Raw genomic sequence first — 22,700 nt, forward strand, 5'->3', positions numbered from 1 at the left:
AAGACTATATCATGCTTCTTAATAGCACAAGAAGAGCCCATAAGGATGTCTGTTGGGGTAAATTGCTGGAGGCAATAGAATCAAAGAATATACGGCTGTTTTGGAATCTAGTCCGATCAGGATCAGAGGCCCCAGCCGCTTCAATGATCTGTGTGGTAGAAGAGGGTGCTTGGGAGGTTTACCTGAAAGAACTATACCCAGCGGGGAGAGAAATTGAAGAGGAAGCGCAGGGGGACTGGAGAGGTCTAGTAGACGATCTAAAACCAGACTTCTCAGTAGAAAATGTATTTAATACAATAAAGACCCTTAACCTAACAAGAGCTGCTGGACCAGATAACCTGCCTGCCCAGATAATTAAGCTATGTACACCCTGGTGGGCTGAATTTTTCTCCAACATGTTTGTAGTAATCCTAGAACTAGGGATAATACCTAGTAATTGGAAGGGTGCGATAATTAGACCCATCCATAAAAAAGGGTATGTCAACGCACCAAGGAATTATAGATTAATCAATCTACTCGATATTGGAGAGAAAGTTTTTGCCAAGATCATTCTAGGTAGGTTAAATATTTGGGCAGAAGAGAGAGCAATTATCCCAGTGGAACAAGGTGGCTTCAAAGAAGGCCACTCCACAATAGATCATTGCTTTGCCCTATGGCCCTGGCTCGGAAATCGATAGAACAAAATGGGAAGCTACTTTGCTGTTTTGTCGATTTTCGAGCAGCGTTCGATTCTGTGGATCGTAATAAACTTTGGGAAGATATGTTAAAATATGGATTACCGGATGGCTTGTTGATGATCCTAAAAGAGCTTCATAGTGGGAATTGGGCCCAGGCCATTAGAGATACGCATGGGGCTTTAACTCATAAGATATTAGTAGGGAATGGTCTTAGACAGGGGTGCGTCTTGGCACCCCTGCTATTTTCAATCTTCTTGGCAGATCTTCCCGTGGCACTTGAAGTGGAAAGAAGCGCAAGTCCAAGAATGAATGGGCATAAAGTGCATTGCCTTTTATATGCTGACGATCTAGTGATCCTGGACCAAACTGAAATAGGATTCCAAAGGAAATTAACTGCTTTTAAACATTATTGTGATAGGAAAATACTGACTGTAAATATGGAAAAAACTAAGGTTTTATGCTTTGGAAAGAGTAAGAAGAATTTTAATTGGTTCTTGGGTGATGACAAACTAGAGGTAGTTAAGGAATATAGATACTTAGGCCTCTGGTTTGACAGTGCGCTAAAATGGCGTACCCATCTGGAGGCTCAAAAAGATAAAGCCTTTTCATCCACATGTGGGCTAAAAAAGTTTAATAAAGAATATGGAGACATGACACACAAACCAATGATAAAGGCATTTGAAGCAATGATCCCCCCCCAAGTATTGTATGGGACAGAAGTGTTATACTTGAGCGGTAAACATGAGTGGGATCAGGAAGAGGGAACATTTTTAAAAATTTTATTGTCTTTACCTAATTGTACAATGGTCCAAGCAATTAGAGTGGAACTAGGGTTAACTTCTTGGAGTGTACAATCCCAAATGGCCCTGGTAAGATTTTGGAAGCGCCAAGACCCAGGATTGACACCTAAGGTCTCACAATGGTGTGGAGAGGAAATCCAAATAAGTAATCTTGGCTGGGCAAAGGATTTGAGAAAAACACTCCAGAAAGTATCTGGGCGCCTTAATGTGAGATTTACCCAGAACGCCCAAATAGGCGACTTTACAAAGAGAACACTTAGGGAACAAGGCCAGACGTTCTCAAAGGCACAGGACCTAGATTACATGCTGGAGAAAAAATCGGTCCAGTGGTCAAAGAACTCTTGGGTAAATGAAGGCTGGTTCCCGTATCTGGATATATTGCCTAACCAAGGGTTAAGATATGAAATACTAAGGTTCCGGGTGGGGATTAACCCCTGGAAGATAGATGGGAAATTAAAGTCCGTACTGATTGGCCTAGAAGGTAACTGTAACTGTGGGCGGGGCCTAAGAAATGATATGTTGCACATACTGCTTGATTGCACATTTGTACATGATTTAAGGAAACTGTTTTTACGTCCTATATTCCTATTACATAGGTAATTTCACGTGCCCAGGCGATTTGCTTACTTACAGATATGCATTTGTTAGAAATCGCAATTGGATTGGGTAAATTCCTGAAGGCAATAAAAGATTTTGGAAGGGAGCTATTGAAGGAGGGACATTGATTTTAAGTCCTTTTAAGCCTTTTTATAAAATTTAAATTTGTTTTAAATTCTTCTAGATATGTGAGAACTCTGTAAAGTTTGGGTTTAATGAATTGCGTGTCTGAGGGAGTCACCCTCTTTTAACCTTTCTTTTTAACCTGTATTGAATTTTAATTATTTATGATGTAGTAGAAATTCTGTCTATTCGTACTTTTTGGACTCTGATTGTGTGTGTTTTGTTTTGTTTTGTTTAAAAGACTATGGTCTAAATAAACAGGTTTCTCTCTCTCAAAAACTGAAAGAGAAATTATTCATGAAAAAGATCTGAGAACCATAGTTAAAACATGCTTTTAATTCTGAAGATTTCTACACTAAAACCTTCCTACCCAGCACTAAACCCCATCTATACTTGCCAACCCAAGCCTCCTCGGATGCAGTCCCCCAGGCTAGTGTCCCGCAACGTTCTCCAACCTACAGAGGTTATCAGTGAGCCTTCCGGCATAGTTTCAGGCTCCCAGCATCTCTGCAAACAGCTGCAGTGCAATCAGCTTCTCTCTGCGATCAGCTTTAGTGACATTAAAACCCAATTTTGGTCTGATATTTATACTGTATTTGCTGGCTCTCTACCCTCAAATGTTTGAAGTCTTGCCCTTTTCCTTTCTCTAATTGGTCATGACATTGCAATTATTAGCTTTCAGGGTGTTCGTTTATCAACAATGTATTTGTTAATTTTCAGGAGGTCCATGAATAACTTCCTGATTAAAAAGCTGACGGATACAAATTTGACTGTCCATGCATTTCTTAACTTCCAGGATGTCCGTGAATAACTTTGTTTGACAAACTGATAAATACAAGTTCGACTGTTCTGGTTCATCATCAGGCCTTTAAATGTTCATTTTCAGTGATTCAGCTGTTTCCACGTGGTCATTTTTGAAAGGCATTTGACTCTTATCCTTGCCAGACATTCAGCTGTTCTCGTGGTTATCATTTTGGCCCACAGCCACTCACCAGCGTTCATATCAAATGGCCTCGAATATAGTCAGCTGAAGTTGCAAAGTTTTCAGTGAAGCACAGAGCATGGACGAGCTTCTCTCAGCAAAATGATGTAAGCTTTTTCTACTGCGCAGAACTGGGAAAAGCGAAGCCATTTTGGAATTGGCAACCAACCAAAACTACGATAAACACAAAAATAAAATGTAAATACACAGAATATAAGTGTTTTCTGTCCCCCCACCCACCAGTGCTAATATTTATCCTTTAAAACTGTTACCTAGCAGAAAAGCATCACACTGCAAGCCATTAAAAATGAAGCAGAAAAGCAGCATGCAGTGCACAATGTACATTACAACATAGATATGCACTATTACACCACTTAAATGCACAAAATAGATTAAACATGCGTTTTACATCTTTAATTAATATGTTAATCAAACCTGTTAGTGCAAAGCATTTCCCACATGTAATGTGTGTGTTTCACGCAGCAATCAAAATTAATATATTTACTTTGTTATGGGGGTGATCGATCTGAATGGGGTACACTACACACAAAATCTTCTGTACCTTACGCCATCAGCCCTAGTGCTTCTCTTACACTCTCACTAGCGAGAGGAGAGGTAGTTTCTCTTTCTTCCCTCCTGTTGTGATGTGGCATCTCAACCCTGCCTTGGTGACAGTGATCTTACATAGCGCAGAAATCTCTTGCAGTTGTGTTAGTTATTGAATTCTAAATAGTAAGAAAGGAACTTTTCCTGTAAGCACGTATGGGAACATTATTCGATAAATGGCCCATGGGGTCCACCCATGTGATCTGCATTTGAGAACATGTGACGTAATGGCTCCAAGCCAATATGTGTTATGAATGGAGCCTCCCTTCAGAAAGTAAGTCTCAAGGGTTGCTAGCCTTTAGCATTGGTCTCAGCACTTTGACTCTTTACAACAATTCCCCTCTGCACCCCAAAGTCTTGCCCTCCAGTGGTTTGATAAGATTGGCGACTTGCTGTCCTGTAATGAGGTCACAAATAGTTCTAATGTTTCATATTATGGGGAAACCCTTGTACTTACAGGATAGCCTTCCTTTCAAGGCTGGTGTCAAATCCCTACCACGCATGACACATATTGAAAGTCAAGGCTCTGTGCCCGACTGTTTTTCCGATCTCCTCAGAAATCATCTCCATTTTAAATCTATAGTGCTTGAAGCGTACCATACAAGACATCTGTGTGCTTTTAGTCACCCAGTCATATCACTGCACCTCCTGAAGCAGCCAGCTAGAAGAAAGTAATTACCTCCAAGGTTCTTCCATCAATCTCCCATCCTGGAGTAGTTGCATCATATTTCTCCTTCAAAGCTTCAAACTAAGTAGTTTGCCTGGTGCTCAGAATCCAAGGCGCCTGCTGCATTCCTCAAACTCTTATACACACCTATCGATAACTGTCGGAATATAGTCCTACAAATAGGAGCAAAGACTTTTGGGTATAATACCTTTTGGTAGTAAACATTTTCAGGGGAGTGTTGTTGGAGGCACTACTTGGGAGAATGCTCCCACCAGTTCACAGACTCGGTCTGTAGTGGGCCAAAATGGAATAGTTTTGCAAAAATAAGCAAGTGGGAAATGACTCCCAGTGCATACAAATAGATGCACTGAAAGTGTTAACCATTTTGAAGACTCTAACTGAATGGTGAACCTACTGGTATTGTCTAGCATTTGTTGCAGTCCAAGCAAGGTTGACGCATGAAAAGAATTTAAGTACATTTGATTTTTTTTGTTATGTTCCTTTCATTTGAAAATGCAGGCAGCAGAAAGACGACTATGCAAGTTCTGGAATTGCTTACTGAGAACATGCTGCTCATTGGTGAAGCACTGTCTGACGACGTCTGGGAGGATAGTAGCCTAATTGGGCAAGAACTGGTAGGATCAGGATAATGCTTGTCTGCTATTCTTTTTTTTATTAAGTAACTGGCCTGAGAGATAAGCACAGTCTTGAGAAATTTCATTTAGAATTATGCATTTTTTGTGTGTCTTTCCGTTTCTCCTTATTCCGTGAATTGCTGATGTAGTACCATTAATTATGTATCGCCTCACTCTTTGCAAAGACGTTTCCTGTATCGGATCTTCTACATTTGCATAATATTGAAAAGTCTCGTACCCTCTATTGGTGAACTTCTAGAAACGTATAATTCTTAAAAACTTGTAACTGTTTTACTTATAACTTTCCAGTCCTCTCACAGCACTTGTAGGCAGCTAATGCCTCCCTGCAAAAGGTAATGTGACAATAGGGTAGAAGAGTTGACCACCCTAGCTGTTGGGCCAACCTCAAATCTGTCAACCTCAAATCTGGGTAACCTGGTTCGAGTCTCGGCAAGGATGCGCAACATCCTGTGATTACCCCAGTATTGGAACTTTCATAGACTCCCATGCTTTGTATCATTCCCCGTCGTCGGAATGGGAGCCTCGGTAAATAAAGACATATCATAACCATAGGTACAAAAGAGAAAATCAGGCCTAGGCCTCATCTCATTTTGTAGCATATCACCCTATTTGTGTAAAAGAGGCCAAACTTTCTGCAACAACCAATCAGAATAGCCTCACCCTATAGAACCTTCCTGAGAGAGCCTCAGAGCCTCAGATTTTTCTACCGCACGTTGTGCTAGGGAGTCTCCACTGAGCTCTGCTCAGTTTTCTTTCTATTCAACTTGATTCTTCAACAATTTTACTTCTAACTACAATGTCTGACAAGCAGAAGAAGGCTGTGTTCAGGGCCTGTGCTACCTGTGCAAAAAAGAGACTTTTTGTGGAGGACACGCATGATGACTGTATCTATTGCCTGTATCCGGACCACAAGGCCACTGATTGCAAGATCTGTAGAACTTTTTCTACAAAAACATTAAGAGACAGGGAGGGCCGATTATTGACTTGGCTACAGAAAATGAAGTCACGAAAGGAGGTGCTGTCTTCGGATGAGGAGGGCTCTTCATCGGCTACATCCTCCAGAAAATCCAGACAGAGGGGTAGGTCTCCTCCCTCTACTTCTTCTGGGGCCCCTGTCCAAGCCCGTCATAAGATCTCTGATAGGGCTGAGAGGGCTCGTCCCATTAAATCTCCTCACCAAGGTGAAAAGGAGAGGCTGGGACAGGCTGCTGAGGTGGACACAGCCAAGAAGGTGAAAAAGGATGCTTCTGTTCCTTCGCAACCATCCCAAAAAGCGAAGGGGAGCAAAACACTGGCTGCTGTCTCTCAGGATGGAAAGCCTGACAAAAAACAGCGTCCGTCGACGACGAAATCAGCAGGTACGTCGACGACTTCTTCTCAGAAAAGCCTGTCTTCTCATGTAGCTCCGTCGACGGGACCGCCTTTTACTACGCCTCCGGACAAGGAAGGGAGGCGCTTGGACAATGTAGGAAATAGATTCTCCTCTATGGCCGGCCTTCTAGTTCGTGCTGCCAATGCTCTGGCCATCCTGGGCAGGTATGATCGCCAGATGTGGTGCGATCTATTCCCGTTTGTGGAACAGCTTCCAGAATCACCAAGGGATGAAGCCAGGAAGGTGTTGATGGAAGGAGAAAGATTCTCGTCAGAGGTGATAGATTGTGCTATGGACATAGCGTCTACTGCTTTTCGTGCTCTGGCTGGGTCAGCTGTGCTACGACATCAGGGCTGGGTGCGGGCGACCTGGTTTCGCCAGGAAGTCCAGAACAAGATCTTGGACTTGCCATTCGATGGGGAAATGCTTTTCGGAAAGCATGTGAATGACGCCCTTCAAAGCATTAAGAAGGATACGGACACGGCAAAGTCCTTGGGATCTTTGAATTATCGTAAGGTCCATTTAGAGGTGCGAGAGGAAGAGGTTTCTCCTCTTACATGGGTGGCAACCAACAGAGATATTCATCACAATCCTCCCAATCGTACAAACCTCAATATTCCAATCAACGTCAGGGCCAGTCGGCGTCTTTCTCTCGTCAACCGCAGAGAGAACGTCACACTCGTCAAGGGAGAGACAATTCCAAGAGGCAATAGCGGCCTCGCTGCTCTTTCTACTGTTCCTGCCCCACCGATAACAACAGTGGGGGGCAGGATTTCTCATTGTCTAGACAGCTGGAGAATTATAACATCGAACCAGTGGGTCTTGAATATCGTTCAGTGTGGCCATACGTTGGAGTTTCAAAATCTACCTCCAACCAGAGCTCCAGGCACCAGTCAAACAAAACATCTGGATTGCTACGTCTCGAAGCCCACCAGCTTTTTATCAAGGGGTCGATAGAGCCTATACCTCTCTCGCAGAGAGGGAAAGGGTTTTATTCCAGGTTCTTCCTGGTTCGCAAGACGACGGAAACATGGCGCCCCATATTAGATCTACGGGAGCTCAACACTTATCTCATCAAACTGTCCTTCAGGATGGTCACACTCCAGAATATTCTTCATCTGCTAGATCCAGGGGACTATATGGCGACTCTGGATTTAGAGGATGCTTATTTCCATGTGCCTATCCACCCAGCTCACAGACAATACTTGCGATTCACAGTAGGCAAGAGCCATTTCCAATTCAAAGTACTTCTTTTTGGTCTCCGGTCTGCTCCGAGGATATTCACCAAGGTTTTGGCTCCAGTAGCAGCTTTCCTCAGGAAGCAGTCTCTGGAAGTTTTCCCCTACCTGGACGACTGGCTAGTCAAAGCTCCATCTTTCCAGGAAACTTCTAAGGCCATTGCGACATGCATTCAATTGTTCAATCACCTGGGCCTTCAGCTCAACAAGAACAAGTCAGTTCTTCAACCGTCCAGGTCCGCAAGGTTTCTAGTGGCAATTTTGGACACGACACTCTGCAAGGTTTACCCAACAAACGAACGTCAAAACAAATTGATGCTTTCGGCTCGCCAATTGCTAAAAAAGAAATCCATAACAGTACGGCTCTACAAGTCCCTGCTCGGATCGATTTCATCCTGCATTCCATTGATTCTGCATTGCAGGCTGCGGATGCGGCCTCTGCAAGAACAGCTCGACAAACAATGGTACCAAGCAGAGGGCTCTTTCGACGACAGGATTACTGTGACATCAGAGATGAAAGAGGCATGCAGATGGTGGTTATTGAGCAGCAACATCGCGGATGGTTTCACTTTCATGCTTCCTCCGACTCCCATGGTTCTCACCACAGACGCCTCATTAGAAGGCTGGGGAGCGGTGCTCCAGCACCTCCAAGTCAGTGGACATTGGAATCCAGGTCAGCGCCAGTGCCACATCAACCTGTTGGAGCTCAAAGCCATCCGATTAGCCTTGCAGGCTTTTCTGCCACGGATTCGGAATCATTCAGTGCTGGTCCGGACGGACAACACGACGGCCATGCACTAAATCAACAAGCAGGGGGGAACAAGATCTCAGACTCTATCCACAGAAGCTCAACTAATTTAGGATTGGGCGATTCTTCACAAGATTGCTCTGACTGCAGAACACCTTGCAGGTTCGCTCAATGTCACAGCGGATGCGCTAAGTCGTCAGAAATCGATCAACCACGAATGGGAGTTAGACCAAACCATTCTAGAGGAGGTGTTTTCAATCTGGGGGACCCCGACCATAGACCTGTTTGCGACTCCGGAGAACACCAAATGCCGGTTCTATGCAAGCAGGGATCACCATCCGGGGTCCTTGGGGAACGCGCTTTCGATTGCCTGGTATGGCGCATTCTTTTACGCTTTTCCTCCGATACCCTTAATCCCGAGGTTAATCAGGAAGATCAAGGTGGAACCGTGCAGAATGATCTTGATTGCACCAGCGTGGCCCCAGCAGTTTTGGCACACAGAGCTCCTCTTGCTCTCTCAGAATCATCCCATTCGCCTGTGACTGGTTCCTTCCCTGTTGTCGAGGTCTCAGGGTCAAGTGCTCCATCCGGACCCGAGCTCACTACACTTGACAGCGTGGCTCCTGAATACAGGGAGTTCCGAGATTTGAACCTCCCCAAGGAGTGTAGGGACGTCTTGTCTCAGTCTCGAGCTCCAAGTACGAACAAGACGTATAAAGCAAAATGGTAAAGATTCTGCATATGGTGTCAGACACAGCATCTTCACCCTTACACTTCAGCCCCACATCAGGTGTTACCAAACTTCCTGTTGCTGGCTAAATCTGGATTGGCTAATTCTTCTGTGAAAGTTCATCTGGCGGCCATCTCAAGATTCAGGAGGACATCTTCAGGTCCTTCTCTTTGGTCCGCTAGGATTGCCAAGCAGTTCTTAAAAGGCCTGTTTCGGATGTATCCCCCAGTCCATCCCCCGCCTCCCATTTGGCGGCTTAATTTGGTGTTAGCTCAGCTAATGAATGCTCCGTTTGAACCCATTCACAAGACGGACCTTAAATTCCTATCTTGGAAACTAGCTCTTCTGTTGGCATTGACATCGGCGAGGAGAGTAAGTGAGCTGCAGGCGCTGTCTATAGTGGAACCTTTCCTTCAGTTCAAGCGGGATGTCATGATCCTTCGAACAAATCCGAGGTTCATCCCAAAGGTGCCGTCGGAATTCCATCTGAATGAACCTTTAATTCTAAAGTCATTCTTTCCGCGACCTACTTCTCCAGCAGAAAGATCCTTGCATTCTTTGGACGTTCAAAGGTGTTTAAAGTTCTATTTAGAGCGCACAAAGCCTTTTAGGAAATCCTCACAACTGTTCGTGTCTTACAGCGCCCCGTAGAAGGGTTTTCCGCTGACCAAGGCCAGCATTTACCGCTGGATCTCCAGTGCTATTCAGTTCTGCCACCAAGGAGCGGGCAAACCACTTGAAAGGAAAGTCTGTGCACATTCTACAAGATCAGTGGCATCTTCGGTGGCTCTATTTTCTGGAGTCCCTATAAAGGACATCTGCAGGGCAGCAACGTGGAGCAGTACACATACCTTCACAAGACACTACTGCCTAGAGTCTACAGTGAAGGATGACGCTGCTGTTGGACAAGCAGTTCTCAGGAATCTTTTTCAATAAGAGGTGAGCTTTCCCTACAATCCCTCCTTCCTGTATATCACATTTTGTATCAGCTATTGTCTTCTTTTTATGGTAACATTTTATGATTTGTTTCCTAGGAGCATAGCTCTTGTCATGTCATGAGATTCATGTAACAAAATGTGCTTTTATGGCTTACTGCTAGCTACTCTGATACAAAGCATGGGAATCTATGACAGTTCCAATACTGGGGTAAGAAAACAAGTTACTTACCTGAAACTTTGGTTCCCCAGTATTGTAACTTTCATAGATTCCCATGCGCCCACCCTCCTCCCCTGGGAAAGCTCGGCCTTTTTACGGAGATAGTGGCTGTTTGCACCACGGCTACGAAAATCTGAGGCTCTGAGGCTCTCTCAGGAAGGTTCTGTGGGGTGAGGCTATTCTGATTGGTTGTTGCAGAAAGTTTGGGCTCTTTTACACAAAGAGGGTGATATGCTACAAAATGAGATGAGGCCTAGGCCTGATTTTCTTATTTGTACCTATGGTTATGATATGTTTTTATTTACCGAGGCTCCCATTCCGACAACGGGGAACGATACAAAGCATGGGAATCTATGAAAGTTACCAATACTGGGGAACCAAAGTTACAGGTAAGTAACTTGTTTTCTTCTGGGCAAATCACTTAACCTCCCAGTGCCCAACAAAAAATGAATGTGTCCTCATGTAACACAACTGGTGCTACTGTAAAGCGATCTGATACCCAATACCTTCGGGTCAAGTTCGTGCTATATAAAACTACCTAAAAAATACAAAATAAAATAGGTCCTAGAAATATGAGTCCGGGGTGCTGCTCCAGCACCCCCAAACTAACAATGCTGGATTTTAGAAGGTAATTGAACAATAAAGATGACTTTAAATTAAGTTGTTTAGCTTGTCACGTGTTGTGCGTTCATTACAGAGGTGAAATATCTGTGTCTTATCACAAACTGCTTTTTCTTTTAGCACAGAGACTAGTGTTTTACTTTTTTCTGCCTGCAAAGTGGGAGGATTTTGTAAAGTGAACTATGAGACAATCTTGCGGGAGTACGGGGAGTATGAAAGGACAAACTGTAGAATGTTTTTTTAGGTCTCGCTTAAGGCATTGCTTTAGCAATGCTTGTTGGCGAGATATTATGTAGGGGCTTTAAAAATTGCACCCAAAGACTTTTCTAGGCCGATTGCCTACAGTGCATGTGTGCGAGCACGTGCACATAGCACACCATTTGTCAGCCTGTAAGCCTTGGCATCAGACTTCAAAGGAATCCGCACCCCGCCCCCCTACGCGCAATGCCAGAGCTTGTTGTTTACAAGCAACACCCCAGCTGCTTAGCCACCACCTCCCTTCCTGCTGGCATTCCCCATCCATTCTCGCCCAGTCCTTGGTTCCCGTCACACCACCTTGCCTAGGCCAGACCGCTTGTTCCTATTGGCGAGTCTCTTACCTCGTGAAGCGCATGTTTTTGCGTGTTTTGGGCGAGGACATCACTTGACTGCACTGTATTAATCAATGGAGCCTGTACTTTTTTTCGGTTACAGACGCTTTTATTTATTGCGCTTCATTAATTTATGAAGCCTTTACTTGTGTTTCTAGTTGCCGGTATTTTACCCTTTTTTCTAACTGGCTCCTTATTGTTACTTCGTGGTAACACATTTATTAGTAGAAGCTCTTTGTACATCCTTAATCAGCGCTTCAAGGACACTTTATTAAAAAACTGTCCTTTCCCATTATTAAATTTACTTACTTCGAACAGTGCAGAGTGCACTATGCATTGCAACCTATAGGTCTTTTATTTTACTATTTATGTTGATGCATAGAGTATACCGCAAGTGATGTGCATTTATTGATATAGCAGCACTATGATATTAAATACCACAACTAATATGACATGCACAGTGATGTCTGAGCGCAAACACAGAAGCAGTATACTTTTTAATGCCACACTTCACCCTAAAACACTGCACCCTCACACACTGTGCACCCTCACACACTCTGCACCCCATACTCTGCACCCTCACACACTCTGCACTCTCACACACAATTACACTCTACTGAATACAACATACACTCCTCATAATACCACTCAGTGCCACATAATTATATGCTACATAATTACACTACGCTCAACGCAACATACACTCCAAATACCACTCAATGCCAGATAATTACAGGCCACATAATTACACTGCACTCAACGCAACATACACTCCAAATACCACTCAGTGCCACATAATTACATGCCACATAATTAAACTGCACTCAATGCAACATACACTCCAAATACCACTCATTGCCACATAATTACACTCCACATAATTACACTGCACTCAATGCAACATACACTCCAAATACCACTCAGTGCCACATAATTACATGCCACATAAGTACCCTGCGCTCAATGCAACATACACTCCAAATACCACTCAGTGCCACATAATTACCCGTCACATAATTACGCTGCACTCATTGCAACATACACTCCAAATACCACTCAGTGCCACATAATTACACGCCACATAATTACACTCTTCTGAATGCAACACATACTCCACACAATACCACTCAGTGCCACATAATTATATGCTACATAATTACACTGCACTCAATGCAACATACACTCCAAACAATACCACTCAGTGCCACATAATTACACTCCACATAATTACACTGCACTCAATGCAACATACACTCCAAATACCACTCAGTGCCACACAATTACACGCCACATAATCACACTGCACTCCATGCAACATACACTCCAAATTCCACTCCGTGCCACATAGTTACACGCCACATAGTTACACTGCACTCAATGCAAAATACACTCCAAATACAACTCAGTGCCACATAATTACACGCCACATAATTACACTGCACTCAATGCAACATACACTCCAAATACCACTCAGTGCCACATAATTACACACCACATAATTACACTGCATTCCATGCAACATACACTCCAAATACTACTCAGTGCCACATAGTTACACGCCACATAATGACACTGCGCTCAACGTGAAATACACTGCAAATACCACTCAGTGCCACATAATTACTCGCCACATAATACACTGCACTCAACGCGACATACACTCCAAATACCACTCAGTGCCACATAATTACACGCCACATAATTACTCTGCACTCAATGCAACATACACTCCAAATACCACTCAGTGCCACATAATTACACGCCACATAATTACACTGCACTCAATGCAACATACACTCCAAATACCACTCAGTGCCACATAATTAAACGCCACATATTTACACTGCACTCAATGCAACATACACTCCAAATACCACTCAGTGCCACATAATTACACTGCATTCAATGCAACATACACTCAAAATACCACTCGGTGCCACATAAAATACACGCTACATAATTACACTGCACTCAATGCAACACACTACAAATACCACTCAGTGCCACATAACTACCCGCCACATTATTACACTGCACTCAATGCAACAAACACTCTAAATACCACTCAGTGCCACATAATTACACGCCACATAATTACACTGCACTCAATGTAACATAAACTCAAAATACCACTCAGTGCCACATAATTACACGCCACATAATTACACTGCACTCAATGTAACATACACTCAAAATACCACTCAGTGCCACATAATTAAATGCCACATAATTACACTGCACTCCATGCAACATACACTCCAAATACCACTCAGGGCCACATAGTTACACGCCACATAATTACTCTGCACTCAATGCAACACACACTCCACCCAATACCACTCAGTGCCACATAATTATATGCTACATAATTACACTGCACTCAATGCAACATACACTCCAAATACCACTCAGTGCCACATAATTACACGCCACATAATTACACTGCGCTCAACGCAACATACACTCAAAATACCACTCATTGCCACATAATTAAATGCCACATAATTACACTGCACTCCATGCAACATACACTCCAAATACCACTCAGGGCCACATAGTTACACGCCACATAATTACTCTGCACTCAATGCAACACACACTCCACCCAATACCACTCAGTGCCACATAATTATATGCTACATAATTACACTGCACTCAATGCAACATACACTCCAAACAATACCACTCAGTGCCACATAATTACACGCCACATAATTACACTCTTCTGAATGCAACACATACTCCAAACAATACCACTCAGTGCCACATAATTACACGCCACATAATTACACTCTTCTGAATGCAACACATACTCCACACAATACCACTCATTGCCACATAAATATATGCTACATAATTACAATGCAACATACATCCAAAAAATACCACTCAGTGCAACATAATTACACTCCACACAATTGCACTCTACTGAATACTACATACACTCCTCATAATACCACTCAGTGCCACATAATTATATGCTACAAAATTACGCTGCGCTCAACACAACATACACTCCAAATACCACTCAGTGCCACATAATTACACGCTACATAATTACAATGCACTCAATGCATCATTCACTCCAAATACCACTCAGTGCAATATAATTACACTGCGCTCAATGCAACAAACACTCCAAATACCACTCAGTACCACATAGTTACACGCCACGTAATTACACTGCACTCCATGCAACATACACTCCAAATACCACTCAGTACCACATAGTTACACGCCACGTAATTACACTGCACTCAATGCAACATACACTCAAAATACCACTCAGTGCCACATAATTACACGCCACATAATTACACTATTTATCGCCCTCACTCTATCTATCCATCACCCTTACTCTATCTATCGCCCTCACTCTATCTATCGCCCTCGCTCTATCTATCACCCCTCACTCTATCGCCCTCTATCTATCTATCGCCCGCACTATAACTATCTATCTATCGCCCTCACTCTGTCTATCTATCTATCGCACTCACGCTATCTATCGCCATCACTCTATCTAGCTATCGATAGCCCTCACTCTATCTATCTATCGCCTTCACTCTATCTATCACCCTCCCTCTATCACCCTCCCTCTATCTATTTATTGGCCTCACTCTATCTATTGGCCTCACTCTATCCACCTCACTCTATCTATCGCCCTCACTCTATCTATCGCACTCACTCTATCTAACACACTCACTCTATCTATCTATCGCATCACCACAGCATCACTCAGCACCACCACAGCATCACTCGGGGGCACCACAACATCACTATGCGCTAACACAGCATCACTGAACGCCACAGCATCACTCATCGCCACCACAACATCACTCAGCGCTACCACAGCATCAATCTGTGCAACCATTCAACAACAACTGGTTCAAATATGTTCTCCAAATGTTTCAAGCTTTATTACAAATGTCACAAAAAGATGTTAATATTTCACTTCTGTTCTTGGGTTTTCATCACAATAAAATACACTGAACATAATCTTCACAAAAGTTATTGCCATTATAAATGACAATAACTTTTATTTAAGTATTGGGGCGTGGCTTGGCAAGCCACGATGGCGGCTGTGTCTTGCTGAGGCTCCGCGATCGGGCTAGCATCTTGCCCAGTTCCGAGGATCGCCGGGAGCCTCAGCCACTAGAACTTGCGACCGGACTGCCTCTAAGTCTAAGAGCACTCCTGGACGAAGCGCTATCTGTCCCAGGAGCGGAGTTGGGAGGCGGATAAGCTACCGGAGCCACGCGCCAGGCTCCAAGATGGCGGCCGCGGCCCCGTACCTCCGATACACTGCTACAGCTAACTCGCAGTGACACCTGAACCGACCCGGCACTACCCTGTCTGTGGCCGCGACCGACGGAGACTACCTGCGGCCATGCCCCGGGGCGCTGAGTGCTACCCACGCTGAATGAGGTGAACGGGGTCGGACTTTCTACCGGAGCCGCGCGCCAGGACTCAAGGTGGCGGCAGCGGCCCCGTGATGCCGCTACACCAGCGCCTCTGCCCCGCCACGGGGCGGGATCTGCCCTGGTGCTACCTCGCCTGATACTGTGGATCGACCGGGACTACCTCCTGTGGGGCCTCGATTTGCCGGATCCTTCCCGACGGCCAGAGCTGCCCTCCTCGGTGAGTGCCCAATTCCCCTGCTGGGCGGATCCTTGGGGACACGTTCCTTTGCCACAGGTGTGGGCTGCTGACATTGGGACCCCGCTACACAGCGCGTCGCTGACGGGCCGGGACATCACCTGGGGCCCATGGACACTGGAACTCTCTAGGGTGCCTGAACCTAACATGGCGCCCGGACCTGCCCGCGCTTGAAAACGGGCGCGATACCTCCTGCTGGACCCTCGCCCTAAGCGCTGCGGTGCCCCGACCTCCAGACGCCCCTCCTGCTGTGGAGATCGCCCCAGCACTTTAGGAACTAACCTCGTCCGCGCCAGGGCCCCAGGGGAACGTGCTGCACCACCTCCGGAGCCTACCGCCATTGCTGTGACCGCCTCGGGCGGTGGGCACGACGCGGAGACAAGCTGACTGGCTGCAGCGCCCTCCACGGACCACAGACACCCGCTCCCTCGAGGTGCCCGACCTCCACAAGGTACCTGAGGTCGATTGCATGTGACGACGGACGCGGAGCCCCCTGTCTCGCCATCGGGGTCCCTGCCGGCTGTGAACCAACTGCATGTTCCTGTCTCCTGCCCCCTGACGATCTAGCCGTGCTCCCAAGGGCTTCTGAACGAACAATACAAACCAGCCCTACCTAGGTGTCTAGAGACTTCCCTACATCCCACTGCGGGGCGACTCTGTGAGGGGCTGTCGACCTACATCCGAGGGCACCCTTCCCCCGCAGCGGGAACCACCGTGGTGGGGCCACCGATAACCACGACAAGGACGCCGGCCTACACCCTGGACTTGCCCTACTTGCTCGAGCGCCCAGGACCTGGTGGACTAATCCCTGACCATCCTACACCTATAGTGGACGCGCATCCTCTTCAGCCTGGGGTATACCCGAGGGACTTCTCCTCAAGGGACCCATCTTTCCCCGCCCTCGTAGACACACAGTGCCCCACCTACTGTCAACATGGGGAAACCAAGGGGCACGCAGGTGACCGCCGTCCCTGAAACGGCCCCCGAGAACATGCCACACACCCGGGCCTGGTCGCAAACCAACGCAACGCAAACGGACCCCACCTTATCAGCGAAATTGGACCAGGTGCTGGCGGCCATAGAGTTGTCCCGACTCTCAATGGAGGAGTGCCTGGGCACTCTCTCGACGGACATCAGCTTGGTCCGCGACGACCACCGCAAACTGGCAGACAGAGTGAAGGAGGGGGAGAAGATTGTGGCTGACCTACAACCCGCAGTAAAGACGCAGGGGACAGATCTACAGGACGTCCTGCGTCGCGTGGCGGCCCTGGAGGAGCGCACAGTTGATTTGGAGGGGCGATCGAGACGCTGCAATATCCACGTCCTGGGCCTTCCGGAGGGAATCGAGAACTCAGATCCCCTGACCTACATGGAATCATGGACCAGGTCCTTCACCCCCGAGTCGGAACGCTCGGCGTTCTTCTCTATTGAAAGGGCCCACCGGGTCCCCGCCCGGGAACCAAGACCAGGCTCCCCTCCGAGACCCATGTTAGCCAAGTTCCTACACTTCCGAGACCGTGACGCGGTGCTTCGCGCGGCCCGGGCAGCGGGTCCCCTGCAAGTAGAAGACCAGCAGATCATGGTGTTCCTGGACTATGCTCGACAGGTCCAGCAGCAGAGGTCTGCATTCCTCAAGGTCAAAAGACGTCTCCGTGCAAACGATGTCCAGTACTCCTTGCTATTCCCAGCCCGCCTCAAGGTAATACACAAGGGTAAGGCCCTCTTCTTCGTCACTGCAGAGGAAGCGCGAGATTGGGCTGAGTTTCACTGCCCACTGATCCCCAAGGCTGGGCCCCAGCGAGACCAAAATAATAGCTCACGAAGATTCAGAAGACGTGGCCCAAAGCGCCCCCGGGCAGGCCCCTCCAAGAGCCAAGGATCCTCCCCCTCGGGATCACCGGACTTAACGCAGATTGTACGAGAGAGACGGGACGCCCTGAGAGCAGTAGCTGGACTGTACTTGTCACCCCTAGCACCAGACTTGGAGCTTCAACCACAGCTTTTCACCCCGGAGAAGGACCGAGACAGTGATGGCACAATGTCAGGAATAGGCCCAGTCTCTTCCCCCCTGGTCATCACGCAAACGATGAGCGCTACCCTGGATGGAAGACCCGACACCTCTGAAGTGATATGAGACTGAACTGTATCCTCTTTATGAACACTTCATTTACAGAATGCGCGCTGCGTGTACATAAGCGCTCTTTCTATGCAGGCTCACGCGCGACATACACTACTGCTGTAAAAGCCCGATCAGCGCCCAGCCTCGCATATACACACGCTGCCACCCCCGCAGAATCTTGTTACATTTCGCCCCTAGTGGGACACTAGTTTGGATATACCGCTCCCGGTGATGTATCCCCTGCATTGGGACTGTTTCCCACCCCCTGTTATAACAGTTTTCATCCATTTTAGTTCCTGTCCCTTCCCCTCAGCAGCACGGCGTGCACGGGCATGTATGCGATATACAACCTCACAATCCCCCTGGTCTATGGGGGGCTATCAGTTGTCCACGCGAACTCTGAGTGATGGCGGCTCCGCGATCGGACGTTAATGTCCTCACACTAAATGTGCGGGGCCTCCGCACGCCTAGTAAACGCTATTCCGTCTACTCCTACATCAAGCGCATGGCGTCTGGAATTGCTCTCCTACAGGAGACACATATTAACGGCACCGAATTGGGCAGGTTGCAAGCTAGATGGCGCGGGACGTTTTGTGCCACGACATACTCGGCTTTTGCGCGTGGCGCATTAATTTGGGTTAGGCCAGGTACCCCCTTCCGAGAACTCAAACGGGTGGTGGACATGGAGGGCAGATACGCTCTACTGGAGGGGCTATTGGATGGCCAGGGGATCCTGTTGGGCAGCATATACGCCCCTAATACTGAGCAGGGCAAATTCTGGGATCACTTTACGGGAGTCTTGGCCCAGTCCACTGCTATTCCCTGGGTTCTGGGAGGCGATTACAACTGCACGCTCGACCCTTCCATAGACCGATCCCCCCCCCCCCCCCCCCCCCTCCACGCTCCCCGACAATCGAAGCTGTTCAGAGCTTGGGCTACACAATGGGCGCTCACCGGTGCTTGGCGACACCTGCATCCTCATACCCGCCTTTACTCGTTCCATTCTATCCCACACAACCTTCGGGTCCGCCTAGACAGGTTTCTATGCTCAGCGCAGATCCTCCCTAAGGTGGTCTCTGCGGACTACTTGGGTCGGGTTATATCAGATCACGACGCCCACATACTGCGGCTCACCTGGCGCCCCCCTCACCCGCCCGTCCCCACCTGGCGACTACCCAGGGAATGTCTGACAGACCAGGTGTTCAGAGATTCGCACAAGCGCAGCATACAGGACTACTTCTCACACAACACGAACACAGCTTCCTCGACATTCGTAGAGTGGGATGCGTTTAAGGTGGTGACACGGGGGGAATGCATCAAACAAATCACAGGGGTTCGGCGCACGTTGGAACAGACACTTACAACCACGGGACAGCGCTTAGCCACACTCACTAAACAAGTTAATCCATCAGAGGAGCACGCTGCGCTCACAGCTGAAGCAAAGTCAACCTACCAGGCAGCCTGCGCTGATCTCAGGAAATATAATTTCAGGGCCTATGCCTCCAGAGTCCATAAGGACAGAGACAAAACAGGTGCGATGCTCGCCTGGCTGGCGCGACAGGACACTGAGATCAAACCGATCACAGACATCGTCAACCCGGAAGGTGAGCTCGTGCGCTCCCAGGCGGAGATCCTCCTGGCGTTCCAGCGCTATTATGCTGCAGTCTATGGCGCCCCGACCGCGCTCTCTCCGTCGTCGGTCGCCCAGTTTCTTGATCCGCTGTCTCTACCAGCGATCTCGGACGCTGACAAGCTCACGCTCGACGCGAAGATAGCGCCCCCGGATATCACTCAGGCACTGCGAGCCCTATCTCGCAATAAAGCCCCGGGACTGGACGGCTTCCCGCTAGAATACTACTAGACGTTCTCCCCCCTGGTGGTCCCACGCCTGGCTCAGGTGTTTGCAACGGCCCTCGATCAGGGTGTGCTACCCCGCTCCTTAAGGGAATCCGTAATCGTGACGTTTCTAAAACCACATCGGGACCCACGTCATATGGGTTCGTACCGCCCCATCACACTACTGTCGGCAGACTGTAAACTCCTCGGGAAGGTGCTGGCTGATAGATACGCCCAGGTCATACGCCCGCTAGTCCACCCAGATCAGTGCGGATTTGTCCCAGGGAGAAACACCTCACAGAACATCCGCCGAGTCTTCCATGTTCAAGACCAGGTGCGGGACAGATATCCTTACTCCGCCTGTCTCATCCTAGACCTAGAGAAGGCGTTTGACACTCTCACCTGGCCATATCTCTTCTCGGTCCTGCGCCGTCTCAACGTCGGCCCAGTACTCATGGCGTACACGCGTCTCCTATATACAGACCTGACCACACGGGTCCTAATCGGGAAACACATATCGGCGGCGTTTGAGGTCCGACGAGGCACGAGGCAGGGGTGCCCCCTCTCGCCTCTCCTCTTCGCACTGGCAGTCGAGCCGTTGGCAATCAGGTTACGCCAGGAGGGTCTACACTGGGGCATCCCACTAGCGGGAGTCACGCATTGCGTCTCAATGTACGCAGATGATCTCCTCATCTATGTCCGGGATATCACGCCCGATCTCACCCCCATATGGGCGGCACTCACCGAATTTGCGGATGCCTCGGGCCTCCGAGTGAATTGGGACAAGTCCACGATATACCCCTTCCACCCGGACCTACCACCCCGTGACACATGGCTGGGGACGCAAAGGATCTCATGGTCCACAGTAGCTCCCCGATACCTAGGGGTCCGCCTTTACCATTCTCCTGCTGACATCTTCGGGGGCAATCACTGCAGGGCACTCGCGAGCCTTCGACCGACGGTTGCTTTCTGGACCAAGCTTCCACTGGCCCCGATAGGGCGTATTGCGCTGGCTAAAATGATAATGCTCCCCCGGCTCCTATATGATTTTACCAACCTGCCAGTGGTTCCACCTCGGTCCTTCTTTCAGGACCTCAACTCCCTTCTCGGCACCCTGATCTGGGGTTCGGGTCGGCACAGAGTAGCCCTGAAAACCCTCCAGCTCCCCACCGCTCAGGGAGGCCTCTGAGCCCCTTCCTTTGAGTCCTACTTTCTGACGGCGCAGCTCCAATGGTTGTCGTACTGGACTGTGGACCGATATACCCAAGAGGCATGCACCTCAACGGGTAAGATCACAACACCGGACCTCACCCAACTCCTTCTCCCGGGCACTAAGCCTCGGCGCACATATCCCCTACAAGTCACGGTAGCGCGTCAATGTATGCTCCGGGTTCACCGGCTTTCCCCCGGGACGACCCCATATTCCCCATTGCTCCCGCTGGTCGGCTGGCCCAGGCAGGATTCATACTTCCCAGCCTCCATGCTTGTTGAGTGGACGCAGTGCGGTATTACAGATATGGAGTCGCTCTTCGAGGAGGGTCAGATGAAATCATTCGACCGACTAATCGCCGAATTCGAACTCCCCTCGGGTCAATTCCTCCGATATCGCCAGCTCATTGAAGGTTTCCATCCTTACCACAATCTCCAGACCGGCGAACCATACACGCACCCGGTAATACACGCGATCTTACGCATGGGTGTAGGACGCCACTTGGTCACCTGGCTGTACAAGGCGATACGAGAACTCTCGTATACTCCCCTGGTGTCCCTGCGCGCCACATGGGAAGAAGACATTGGTCGCCCACTGCATGACTCGGAATGGGTCAAAGCGCTTGAAGCCCCAAAACGTACGTCTAGAAACGCCCGTTTCAAAAATATCCAATATTATATATTACACAGGGCGTATCTGACGCCAGCGCGGCTGCAGAAATTTTACCCCACTACACAATTCCTCTGCCCCAGATGCCACTCCCCAGATGCAGATTTCCGTCACATGTTCTGAAGCTGCCCGGACCTCCACCCCCTATGGCAGACGGTACACAACACACTGAAAGACCTCACGGGTTTCACAACCCTGGCCACCTGGGAATCCAGCGCATTGGGCATTTTTCATATTCCGAAACAGTTCCCGGCGCACAGGCGTTTCGTATCCCTAGTGTTATTGCTAGCAAAAAGGTGTATAGCTATGCACTGGCGATCATCAGAGGGCCCTCCCATAGCAGCATGGACAGGGGCAGTTTGCAAATGGGCGGCGGCGGAAGAAGACGCCCTGCGGGAAGAGGAGGCTAAAGATGCCCGTAAACACCCCATTTCCATGGAATGGGCCATGCTACTACATCAATTCCAACAGTTAACGCGCAAAGATGACCCGTCCACACCTCCATCTGCCCCCGCCCTTGCGAACCCATGATCCCTGACCAACGGCTAGCGCCGTACTTTGGCGCTCTACAGGCCCACACTACTACCTAGCTTCCGTCGCGACCGGCCTGGCGCCCAAGCTGACGCTCCCACCCTCTAGCAGCTTTGC

The 22,700-nt window shown here is 48.1% G+C and overlaps 1 protein-coding gene across 3 annotated transcripts in view; it reads left to right on the forward strand.

Moving 5' to 3' along the window:
- The window catches only part of RTTN (rotatin), an 891,871-nt gene that overhangs the window by 236,322 nt on the left and 632,849 nt on the right, over positions 1-22,700 (forward strand). For all 3 annotated transcript variants that reach the window (XM_078687523.1, XM_078687524.1, XM_078687525.1), the window contains one exon: positions 4,972-5,087. In XM_078687523.1, the coding sequence (XP_078543649.1) occupies positions 4,972-5,087 (116 nt within the window). The remainder of the gene's footprint in view (positions 1-4,971; positions 5,088-22,700) is intronic.

The sequence above is a fragment of the Lissotriton helveticus genome, chromosome 4_1, assembly GCF_964261635.1.
Source record: "Lissotriton helveticus chromosome 4_1, aLisHel1.1, whole genome shotgun sequence".
Taxonomy (NCBI): Eukaryota; Metazoa; Chordata; class Amphibia; order Caudata; family Salamandridae; genus Lissotriton; species Lissotriton helveticus.